Source organism: Tachyglossus aculeatus, chromosome 25, assembly GCF_015852505.1.
Source record: "Tachyglossus aculeatus isolate mTacAcu1 chromosome 25, mTacAcu1.pri, whole genome shotgun sequence".
Taxonomy (NCBI): Eukaryota; Metazoa; Chordata; class Mammalia; order Monotremata; family Tachyglossidae; genus Tachyglossus; species Tachyglossus aculeatus.
The window spans coordinates 12224674-12237540 of NC_052090.1; the positions used below are offsets into that span (position 1 = coordinate 12224674).

Consider the following 12867-nt stretch of genomic DNA (forward strand, 5'->3'; position numbering starts at 1 on the left):
CTTTTTCCACTGAGCCCCACTTGGGACAACATGATGACCCTGTATCTCCCCCAGCGCTTAGAACAGTGCTTGGCACATAGTGGGCGCTTAACAAATACCTTATTAGTATTACTACTATTATTAAAAAGCGATTACAGTCCCCCTCTCCATCCCCCTCATCTTACCTCCTTCCCTTCCCCACAGCACCTGTATATATATATATATATATATATATGTTTGTACATATTTATTACTCTATTTATTTTACTTGTACATATCTATTCTATTTATTGTATTTTGTTAGTATGTTTGGTTTTGTTCTGTCTCCCCCTTTTAGACTGTGAGCCCACTGTTGGGTAGGGCCTGTCTCTATATGTTGCCAACTTTTCATTCCCAAGCGCTTAGTCCAGTGCTCTGCACACAGTAAACGCTCAATAAATACGATTGATGATGATGATGACATGTTGTAGAAGAAAGCAGGCGACACTTGTAGCGACAAGGAGGCCTCCCAACAGCTTCTTCCCCCCCGTTTTTCCCCCCAGTCATGGCGCACGGGGTGGGCGGTGCCAAGGAAAGGGGGCACGGTCAGGAAGAGGGGGGGTCAGGAAGAGGGGAGGGACCAGAGGGAGGGGCGAGGCCGGAAAATAATAATAATAATAATAATAACAATAATAATGGGGAAGCAGCGTGGCAAAGTGGAAAGAGCATGGGCTTTGGAGTCAGAGGTCAAGGGTTCAAATCCCGACTCTACCAATTGTCAGCTGTGTGACTTTGGGCAAGTCACTTCAATCAATCAATCAATCAATCGTATTTATTGAGCGCTTACTGTGTGCAGAACACTGGACTAAGCGCTTGGGAAGTACACGTTGGCAACATATAGAGACAGTCCCCACCCAACAGGGGGCTCACAGTCTAAAAGACTTCACTTCTCAGGGCCTCAATTCCCTCATCTGTAAAATGGGGATGAAGACTGTGAGCACCTCCCCCGTGGGACAACCTGATCACCTTGTAACCTCCCCAGCGCTTAGAACAGTGCTTTGCACCTAGTAAGCGGTTAATAAATTCCATTATTTATTCCTTCCTCTCCCTCTCCCCCCCGCCCTATCTCCTTCCCCTCCCCACAGCACCTGTATATATGTTTGTACAGATTTATTACTCTATTGATTTTACTTGTACATATTTACTATTCTATTTATTTTATTTTGTTAATATGTTTTGTTTTGTTGTCTGTCTCCCCCTTCTAGACTGTCAGCCTGCTGTTGGGTAGGGACCGTCTCTATATGTTGCCAACTTGTACTTCCCAAGCGCTTAGTACAGTGCTCTGCACACAGTAAGCGCTCAATACATACGATTGAATGAATGAATGAATACTATTCTATTTATTTTATTTTGTTAATATGTTTTATTTTGTTTTGTTGTCTGTCTCCCCCTCTAGACTGTGAGCCCGTTGTTGTGTAGGGACCGTCTCTATATGTTGCCAACTTGTACTTCACAAGCGCTTAGTACAGTGCTCTGCACACAGTAAGCGCTAAATAAATACGATTGAATGAATGAATACTATTCTATTTATTTTATTTTGTTAATATGTTTTGTTTTATTTTGTTGTCTGTCTCCCCCTCTAGACTGTGAGCCCGGTGTTGGGTAGGGGCCGTTTCTATAATAATAATAATGGCATTTATTAAGTGCTTACTATGTGCAAAGCATTGTTCTAAGCGCTGGGGAGGTTACAATCAATCAATCAATCGTATTTATTGAGTGCTTACTGTGTGCAGAGGTGATCAGGTTGTCCCACGGGGGGCTCACAGTCTTCGTCCCCATTTTACAGATGAGGGAACTGAGGCACACAGAGAAGTGAAGTGACTTGCCCAAAGTCACACAGCTGACAGTTGGCAGAGTCGGAATTTGAACCCATGACCTCTGACTCCAAAGCCCGTGACCTTTCCAGAGCCAAGCTGCTTCTCTAAATGCCATTATTATTATTATTATTATTATTATTATTATATGTTGCCAACTTGTATTTATAATAATAATAACGGCATTTATTAAGCGCTTACTATGTGCAAAGAACTGTTCTAATAGATGGGGGGATACAAGGTGATCAGGTTGTCCAACGGGCGGCTCACAGTCTTAATTCCCATTTTACAGATGAGGTAACTGAGGCTCAGAGAAGTGACTTGCCCAATGTCACACAGCTGACAATTGGCAGAGGCGGGATTCGAACCCATGACCTCTGACTCCAAAGCCCGGGCTCTTTCCACTGAGCAACAATACTTCCCCCCCTTCCTCTCCCCCTCATCCCCCTCTCCATCCCCCGCATCTTACCTCCTTCCCTTCCCCACAGCACCTGTATATATGTATATATGTTTGTACATATTTATTACTCTATTTATTTATTTATTTTACTTGTACATATCTATTCTATTGATTTTATTTTGTTAATATGTTTGGTTTTGTTCTCTATCTCCCCCTTCTAGACTGCGAGCCCACTGTTGGGTAGGGACTGTCTCTACATGTTGCCAACTTGGACTTCCCAAGCGCTTAGTACAGTGCTCTGCACACAGTAAGTGCTCAATAAATACGATTGAATGAATGACTGTGAGCCCACTGTTGGGTAGGGACTGTCTCTATATGTTGCCAGCTTGTACTTCCCAAGCGCTTAGTACAGTGCTTTGCACACAGTAAGCGCTCAATAAATACGATTGATTGATTCCCAAGCGCTTAGTACAGTGCTCTGCACCCAGTAAGCGCTCAATAAAAATGAATGAATGAATGATGATGATGATTATTATTATAAGGACGGGGGCCGGAGAAAGGGGGCGTGGTCCCGGCCAATTAAGCGCTCAATAAATACGATCGATTGATTCCCAACCGCTTAGTACAGTGCTCTGCACACAGCGCTCAATAAAAATGAATGAATGAATAATAATAATTATTATTATTATAAGGACGGGAGCCGGAGAAAGGGGGCGTGGTCGCAGCCAATGCAACAGTCGTTTCAAGCGCTTACTACAGTGCTCTGCACCCGGTAAGCGCTCAATAAATACGAATGAATGAATGAATGAATGAATGAATGAATGAATGAGGAAGGGCGGGGCCTGAGGATGGGGGGGGGACTCGCGCGCGCCACCCGGCGGCTGTGGAGTGCTCCGCCCCCTGTAACGTCATAGGGTCTGAAGCGACCAATCAGCGCGCCGCTCCGCCGCGCGCCGAGCTGGAAGGAGGGCGCGTGGCAGCGCTCGTGCCGCCCCGCCCGAGGAGCCGAGGGGCCGCCGACCTCGGGTTCGGGCGCTTCCGGAGATGCCCCGCGGGAGCAATGGCGGTCGGAAGGTGCGGGATCGGGACCCTCTCCTCGTGAGACCCCTCCGGGCCACCGTACTTGGTCCGGGGGGTTAAATTCGGAGGGGGGCTGGCCGCTTTGGGGGAACGGCTGGGGGGGGGGGGGCGTTAGTGGCGGAATAGCGGCCGGGACTACAACTCCCATGGTGCACTGCGCCGCTCTAACCTGATTGGCTGCAGCGGGCAGGGCGGGGAGACAGGCCTGTTCATCATCATTATCATACTAATAGTAATAATAATGATGGCATGTATTAAGCGTTTATTATAGGCAAAGCACTGTTCTAAGCGCTGGGGAGGTTACAGGGTGATCAGGTTGTCCCACTGGGGGCTCATAGTCTTAATCCCCATTTTACAGATGAGGGAACTGAGGCCCAGTGAAGTGACTTAATAATGATGGCATTTATTAAGTGCTTACTATGTGCAAAGCACTGCGCTAAGCGCTGGGGAGGTTACAAGGTGATCAGGTTGTCCCAAAGGGGGCTCACAGTCTTCATCCCCATTTTACAGATGAGGGAACTGAGGCCCAGTGAAGTGACTTGCCCAAAGTCGCACAGCTGACAGTTGGCAGAGCTGGGATTTGAACCCATGACCTCTGACGCCAAATCCCGTGCTCTTCCCACTGAGCCACTATGCTTCTCTTGCTCATTCAGTCGTATTTATTGAGCGCTTACTGTGTGCAGAGCACTGTCCTGAGCGCTTGATTTGTTGAGCACTGTACTAAGCGCTTGATTTGTTGAGCACTGTACTAAGCGCTTGATTTGTTGAGCACTGTACTAAGCGCTTGATTTGTTCAGCACTGTACTAAGTGCTTGATTTGTTGAGCACTGTACTGAGCGGTTGATTTGTTGAGCACTGTCCTAAGCGCTTGATTTGTTAAGCGCTTACTAGGTGGCAAGCACTGTTCTAAACCCTGGAGGAGATACAGGTTTGTTCAGGTTGTCCCACGTGGGGCTCGCAGTCTTAATCCCCGTTTTACAGATGGGGTAACTGAGGCCCAGTGAGGTGACTTTATAATAATAATAACAATGTTGATGGCATTTATTAAGCGCTTACTATGTGCAAAGCACTGCTCTAAGCGCTGGGGAGGTTAGAGGGTGATCAGGTTGTCCCAAGTGGGGCTCACAGTCTTAATCCCCATTTTACAGATGAGGTAACTGAGGCCCAGTGAAGTGACTTTATAATAATAATAATGATGATGGCATTTATTATAGTATTTATTAAGCACTTACTGTGTGCAAAGCACTGCTCTAAGCACTGGGGAGGTTAGAGGGTGATCAGGTTGTCCCAAAGGGGGCTCACAGTCTTAATCCCCATTTTACAGATGAGGTAACTGAGGCCCAGTGAAGTGACTTTATAATAATAATAATAATAATGATGATGATAGTATTTATTAAGCACTTACTATGTGCAAAGCACTGCTCTAAGCGCTGGGGAGGTTAGAGGGTGATCAGGTTGTCCCAAAGGGGGCTCACAGTCTTAATCCCCATTTTACGGATGAGGTGACTGAGGCCCAGTGAAGTGACTTAATAATAATAGCGATGGCATGTATTAAGCGCTTAATCATTCAATCAATCAATCATATTTATTGAGCGCTTACTGTGTGCAGAGCACTGTACTAAGCGCTTGGGAAGTACAAGTTGGCAATATCTAGAGACGGTCCCTACCCAACAGTGGGCTCACAGTCTAGAAGGGGGAGACAGAGAACAAAGCCAAACATACTATTCCCCCCATCTTACCTCCTTACCTTCCCCACAGCACCTGTATATATGTATATATGTTTGTACATATTTATTACTCTATTTATTTATTTTACTTGTCCCTATCTATTCTATTAATTTTATTTTGTTAGTATGTTTGGTTTTGTTCTCTGTCTCCCCCTTTTAGACTGTGAGCCCACTGTTGGGTAGGGACTGTCTCTGTATGTTGCCAAGTGCTTAGTACAGTGCTCTGCACACAGTAAGCACTCAATAAATACGATTGATGATGATACTAACAAAATAAAATAAATAGAATAGATATGGACAAGTAAAATAAATAGAGTAATAAATATGTACTATGTGCAAAGCACTGTTCTAAGCGCTGGGGAGGTTACAGGGTGATCAGGTTGACCCAAAGGGGGCTCACAGCCTTAATCCCCATTTTACAGATGAGGTAACTGAGGCCCAGTGAAGGGACTTAATAATAATAATAATAATGGCATTTATTAAGCGCTTACTATGTGCAAAGCACTGTTCTAAGCACTGGGGAGGTTACAGGGTGATCAGGTTGTCCCAAACGGGGCTCACAGCCTTAATCCCCATTTTACAGATGAGGTAACTGAGGCCCAGTGAAGTGAATTAATAATAATGATGGCATTTATTAAGCGCTTACTATGTGCAAAGCACTGTTCTAAGCACTGGGGAGGTTACAGGGTGATCAGGTTGTCCCAAAGGGGGCTCACAATCTTAATCCCCATTTTACAGATGAGGTAACTGAGGCCCAGTGAAGTGAATTAATAATAGTGATGGCATTTATTAAGCGCTTACTATGTGCAAAGCACTGTTCTAAACTCTAGGGAGGTTACAAGGTGATCAGGTTGTCTCAAAGGGGGCTCACAATCTTAATCCCCATTTTACAGATGAGGTCACTGAGGCCCAGAGAAGTGAAGTGACTTGCCCATAGTCACACAGCTGACAATTGGCGGAGCTGGGATTTGAACCCATGACCTCTGACTCAAAAGTCCAGGCTCTTTCCACGGAGCCAAGGTGCTTCTCCTCATAATAATTATAATAATAATGGTATTTGTTGAGCGCTTACTAAGTGCCAAGCACTGTTCTAAGTGCTGGGGGAGATACACGTTTATCAGGTTGTCCCAAGCAGGGCTCACAGTCTTAATCCCCATTTTACAGATGAGGTAACTGAGGCCCAGTGAAGTGACGTAATAATAATAATAATAATGATGGCATTTATTAAGTGCTTACTATGTGCAAAGCACTGTTCTAAGCGCTGGGGAGGTTACCAGGTGATCAGGTTGTCCCAAAGGGGGCTCACAATCTTAATCCCCATTTTACAGATGAGGTAACAGAGGCCCAGTGAAGTGACTTAATAATGATGGCATTTATTAAGTGCTTACTATGTGCAAAGCACTGCTCTAAGCGCTGGGGAGGTTACAAGGTGATCAGGTTGTCCCAAAGGGGGCTCACAGTCCTCATCCCCATTTTACAGATGAGGTAACTGAGGCCCAGAGAAGTGACTTGCTCAGGGTCACACAGCTGACAAGTTTAGACATATTCCCCACCTTCTTTCCTTCCTCCTTATGTATCAGTAGTATTTGAGGGCTTTCTGTGTGAAGAACATTACACCTAGCACTTAGGAGAGTACGTTAGATTTAGCAGACATGATCTTTGTCCTCATGGAGTTTACAATCTAGTGGGGAGCAGACATGTGTATTGCCTTTCAAGCATTTTAGTCTATCCATTACCTTATTCATCTCCCAGTTTCATCTCAATCAATCAATCGTATTTATTGAGCGCTTACTGTGTGCAGAGCACTGTACTAAGCGCTTGGGAAGTACAAGCTGGCAACATATAGAGACGGTCCCTACCCAACAGTGGGCTCACAGTCCTTTCCCATCTACATGCCCCCAAAGGAAATCTACGCTTGCGGAAGCCAAGGCTAGTGTCACTTGTAAATAACAAATTCTTGAAGTGAAATAATCTGGGTTATTTCCTAACTAGGCACTTTTTGTCAAGCACGAAGTGCTGAGACAGATACAAGACAATCCGATCGAGTAATGACATGAAAATTAGTAATAACCGTACGATATTTGTTTGCATGCTACACCCCCTAAATGCATGCCTCTGTGGCTTGTTATGCTGTCCCTGTTTTCTGAGGAAAATCAAATGACTTGAGCCGATGCAGAGAGAGCAAAGATGACTCCCCCTCTCCCCTTACTTTTTCTCCTCTCCCCTGGGCAATTTGCCTTATAGATCAGATAAATAAATAGATTTATTTATTTATTTATTTATTTTATTTGTATATATCTATTCTATTTATTTTATTTTGTTAGTATGTTTGGTTTTGTTCTCTGTCTCCCCCTTTTAGACTGTGAGCCCACTGTTGGGTAGGGACTGTCTCTATATGTTGCCAATTTGTACTTCCCAAGCGCTTAGTACAGTGCTCTGCACATAGTAAGCGCTCAATAAATACGATTGATGATGATGATGATGATCAGGGGCAGACTGAATGTGGGAATCCCAATAGTCATTTCCACCAGATATTTGTCCATATGAGGCATTGAGTTCACTGTGTGAACTGGGAAAAGTGGCTTTTTCTTCTGTTCAGTCGTGGCCTTGTGCCTGCTTTCCTCAGTGTTAGCCTGGAATTTAACAAGGCCCACGCTGTTCTGTGGCACTTTGTGATTCCTGTCCTGCTGACCTATAAGAAGATGTGAATAATTATATCGCACTGAGAAAAGGCTGTTCAAATATCCTTATAGCCTTCCTAATTACTTTTCCCTGGGATCTGGGAGTAGCTGCTATCTTGTGGAAGAGGAAATTTAAGTAACATCAGGTCAAGGGAGCTATGCAGGATGACAGCAGGTTAAAGGTGAGTTACACGTTGTTTTTTGGTTAACGTGTTTTACACATAAAACTCCTCTTACACACACTTGGCAGTGCGCTGTACCTCTGTTTACCTACTCACGTGTGGTGCTCTGGTCCCAGTGGGAAGAACCCAGCCAGCAAGACGAAGACTTAGACTGTGAGCCCACTGTTTGGTAGGGACTGTCTCTATATGTTGCCAACTTGTACTTCCCAAGCGCTTAGTACAGTGATCTGCAGACAGTAAGCGCTCAATAAATACGATTGATTGAAGAACGTGAGGGTGGCACTGTACAAACCACTATGCCTATGATCAAGTCCTTCACACAAGGTCTTGGTCCTAAAGTCTTTATCATGTATATGTTGCTAATTTGTACTTCCCAAGCACTTAGTACAGTGCTCTGCACATAGTAAGCGCTCAATAAATACGATTGATGATGACGATTGATGATGTGAACGGGGCTAGTCTGTCCATCTGTCCGGTCTAAGAATGGAGCTCGTTAGCTCACTTCGTAAAACATAGCCTGGAAGAACAGCTATTTTACCATGGACTCGATGAAAACGCAGATACATAGGTTACAGCCCTGGAGTAGATATAGAAAGTATTGGGTGCATTACGAAACACTTCTGAACAGGAATATCTTTCTTAATATTAAAGGACAAAGAGTCCCTTCCCGTAGAAATGACGGAAGTGCTTTTACGTAGTGGCATTTTTTTTTTTTAATGGCATTTATTAAGCGCTTACTCTGTGCAGAGCACTGTTCTAAGCGCTGGGGAATTTACAAGGTGATCAGGTTGTCCCACGTGGGGCTCACATTTCCCATCCTTAGATTTTTCGAGACAGAATTCGTATTTGATTGTCATTTCGCATTAGTCTAAAATTAGAAAGTCCATTCGAAGTAATCACAGACCTAGAGCCCTGCACTGAAGTATTTGCTCAAAGTCCCCTCATTTAGAAAATGTCATTTGTCACTTTGCTATTAGCACCTTCCTTTTCAGTCAGTTGAGTTGTTTTTCTCAGGCTGGGGCTTCTGGGCTTTTGTCATCGATCCAGGGGTTGCAGGAAGGAATGATTGGGTCTCCCTTCAAGCTCCGAGCCTCGTTCGAGGTTCGAAATGACTGTCCCCAGTTGCGTGTCTTACCCCTGGACAAGTGGCTAGCATTGGCTACCAGTCTAGAGCTCTTCAAGGAAAGAGACAGTACTCACCCAATTATCCAATTCTTTGGGGAGAGACCTTCCCTTCCTGAATTTTGGTGTTTTCAGGCCGTGAGTGTCACCTCCCCTGCCTTCCTTCTACCACTTCCTTCCTCTCCCCTATCTGCCTTCAGACGCCTGGGGTAAGCAGAGAGGATATTTGCACACTCTCTGTGTTTAGCTCTGTTTTTTGGTGGTTTTCCAGGAGGTAGAAATGGGATCCAGGATGGATTCTCCTGCTCCCCTTCGCTGAGAGTGCTCTAGATTTCCTCATGCAGATCAGACCAGAAACCCAGGATTTTCTGTGGGAAAATTGGTGTCAGAGAGCATAGCCATCACTGCCTCATGGCATTTTCTTACCGCTGGTAGTGGCTAGGGTCTTCTCAAGCCTGTCAAAGCTCAGTCTTGTGGTTACCCTGATCTAAAGTTGTAGTTTTTGTCAAAACAGAACCAGTCCCACCCTCTCCTCTTTCTTGGCCTTCACCAATTCACCAAAAACAGTTTCAAGTATTTCCCAACTGAACTCAACACTGCCGCATTCTTTTCAGGGAGGTAGCAGTTGGGTAAACAGAAGTTGCCCCAGTGTTTGGAAAATAATTCTAGACTACAAAGCTACCTACTGTTTATGCATCTGCATCCATCCCTGAGGCTAAAAACTAAAACTTGGAGCTGAATTTTAGTTTTTGCCGAGGCCACCTCATCTTCATATTGATTCTCATTAGTATGATGTGCCTGCTATTGAGATATTGTGGTTGTCAAGCTTCAGCAGTGGGCCAGGGCCAATTTTCCTGGTCTTGAGTTACATCCACTCATTCACATCATTTTAGTACCCTATTCCATGTTCAATCAATCATATCTATTGAGCACTTACTGTGTGCAAAGCCCTGTAGTAATTGCTTGGGAGAGCACAATATACCAGAGTTCTTAGACACATTCCCTGCCCACAATGAGCTTAAAGTCTAGAGGGAGAGATGACATTAATATAAATACATTTCAGATAGGTGCATAAGTGCTGTGGGACTGAGGGGGGTGAATAAATGCAAATTCAGAGTGCAAGGGTGATGCAGAAAGGAGTGGGAGAAGAGGAAATGAGGGCTTAGTCTGGGAAGCAGCGTGGCTTAGTGGAAAGACCCCGGGCTTGGGAGTCAGAGGTCGCAGATTCTAGTCAATTAATCAGTCAATCAATCGTATTTATTGAGCACTTACTGTGTGCAGAGCACTGTACTAAGCGCTTGGGAAGTACAAATCGGCAACACATACAGTCCCTACCCAACAGCGGGCTCACAGTCTAGAAGGGGGAGACAGAGAACAAAACCAAACATACTAACAAAATAAAATAAATAGAATAGATATGTACAAGTAAGATAAATAGAGTAATAAATATGTACAAACATATATACAGGTCCCAGCTCCGCCACTTGTCTGCTGTGTGACCTTAGGCAAGTGTCTTCACTTCTCTGTGCCTCCGTTCCTTCATCTGTAAAATGGGGATTAAGACTGCGAGCCCCACATGGGGCAACCTGATTACCTTGTATCTACCACAGCACTTAGAACAGTGCTTGGCACATAGTAAGCACTTAACAAATACCATCATCATCATTAGGAAGGCCTCTTGGAGAGCCCAGGCTTTTAGTAAGGCTTTGAAGGTGGGGAGAGTGATTGTCAGATAAGAAGAGGGAGGAGTGCACTCTTTCCAGACAAGTATGCACTGTGGGAAGAGCACTCCCTAATTTTGCAGTCACCCTGAATCCAAAATACAAAGTGGAAACACACGGTCTGGGAGATATGAGTGTATTAAGATTAATATTTAGTTCTTTCCCCCTGAACTGCCACTGCAGCAATTCCATGTAACCCAAGCACCTGGGGACTGATTCCCAGCTATAGCACTCTTATGCACAGCTGTATATTCTGTTGCTTCCTGCCCTGAATTTATTTTGAGTGTCTGTCGTCTCTGCTAGACTATAAGCACTTTGAGAGCAGGGATCATATCGACTAATTGTAATGTTCTCTCCCAAGAGCTCAGTATGCTGCTCTGCACACAGAAGGTGCAGTTGATGGATGCTTTTTGAAGAATTACTTTTCTTGATTGTGACCAGCCGGGGGATGATCTGATTTAGTTTTTCCCCAGCACTAATGTACGGGATGCTGGAAAGGACTCCAATAGCTGTCCTCTTCAGTCTGGTGGTAATTAGAACATTTCTGACTTGTGCAGAGCTCAGAATAGGGTCTTTAGTCACAGCGGGAAGTAGGCATCTGCACTCTGTCCCAAACCAGTTTCCATTTTACAAAACATTCCCCCCACCACCAAGTTCTTCCTAATTTTTGAATTTCTTGAATTAAAAAATGGAGAATCTTTTTATGAGTGCATCAAAAACATCTTCACAGGTGGGTTGCCTCTAAACATTTTCTGCACATCACTTGGGTTTGAGGTTGTGCCTAGAATTCATGCCTAAAAGCAGACTATTTTCATTGTGAATTACAAAAAAAACTTTAATGTCATTGAAATTTGGGGTACAGTAGCTTACATTGTAGCTATTTACTGGGTGGAGGAAGATAGTGATATGGATTCATTAGAGTGTAAGCTCCCTGTGTGGAGAGAGTGTGTTTGCTTCTGTACTTGGCATGCAAGTGCCTGATAAATAACACTGATACAGTGCTGCAAAATTGTGTTGCTATCAAATTCTATTGTGTTTTTCATTAGCAGTATTTGTAGAGTGCTGAGGATATAGGTGTGGAGAGAAGAGCAAGGTCTCACACCTGCATAACTGGGTCGCTTGCATAGGAGGGGGAGAAGAGGGACCTTGTTAGGCAGGTGTTTTGAGATTAGAGAAGCTAGGAAGGTTCCCAGAGTGCACATGTGGAGGAGATAGTTGCCTGATTTGAGTCTGCTCCTCCATGTGATTTGGGAGGCAAGTGGGATCGTTTGCCTAGGGCTAAATGTCATGCACTACAGCCTTCTGAGTTTACCCTGCCCCTGAGCAGGGGTGTGCTCAAGGCTCAAACCTGGACTGTTCATTTCTTTACAGGTATGGTATCCCAGGAGCCTTCTGCTCTTTGACACTTGCCCGTAGAGAGTCTGGCATTTTAAGGTGCTTTTAGGCTAGCCAGTCAGTTTCAAAATCCAAATCAAACTGATGATCAAAATAGCAGTGGAGTTGGAGAATAACTGGTATTACCTCTCTTTAATGGGCATATGAGGGCAGGGCTTTTAAAAAAAATTGTAGTACCTTAAATATCCGATTTTAAAAAGCCATCCAGCCACACGTATTTTGTGTTCCAGTGATTGTCAGTTCGCCCCAAGTCTTTCTCATGCTGGGGCACAGAGTACCTTTGGATCAGTTGCCACCCTATTTAGGCTAATTTCAATTACAAGAGAGGGTATACATACAGGAGGCTGACCAGCTTTTTTTTCTCCAGAGCATTTCTTCCTGTCCATTCAGTTGATCCCTACTATGAATGCCATACCCTCACAGACAATGCAAAAACCCTCTCACACTAGAGCCTCTTGCTCCACCTTTATTTAAACTTCCACTAGGGAAAGCCAATATCCTTGATGAGGGTAATGGAAACAGATATGGAGATCCTGGTTTTTATTAAAATGCATCTGATTGACCTTGGCTCTTACTGTCCCTTTTAGGGTTAAGACACGGTATTTATTTGGCTTGAGATAAATTTGTCTAGAAAGTGTCACTGTACCTCGATCTCCGTACCTTTTCACCATTCCTCGATCTCATCTATCTCGCTGCTGATCCCTCGCCCACGTCCTTTCTCTGGCCT

The 12867-nt window shown here is 44.4% G+C and overlaps 1 protein-coding gene across 1 annotated transcript in view; it reads left to right on the top strand.

Annotated features, from left to right (window-relative positions):
* The first annotated feature begins 3222 nt into the window (after window positions 1-3222).
* SPIDR (scaffold protein involved in DNA repair) overlaps window positions 3223-12867 on the top strand; it is a 332252-nt gene continuing 322607 nt past the window's right edge. The window contains exon 1 of the mRNA XM_038766467.1: window positions 3223-3306. Coding sequence (XP_038622395.1) covers window positions 3277-3306 — 30 coding nt within the window. The 5' untranslated portion in view covers window positions 3223-3276. The remainder of the gene's footprint in view (window positions 3307-12867) is intronic.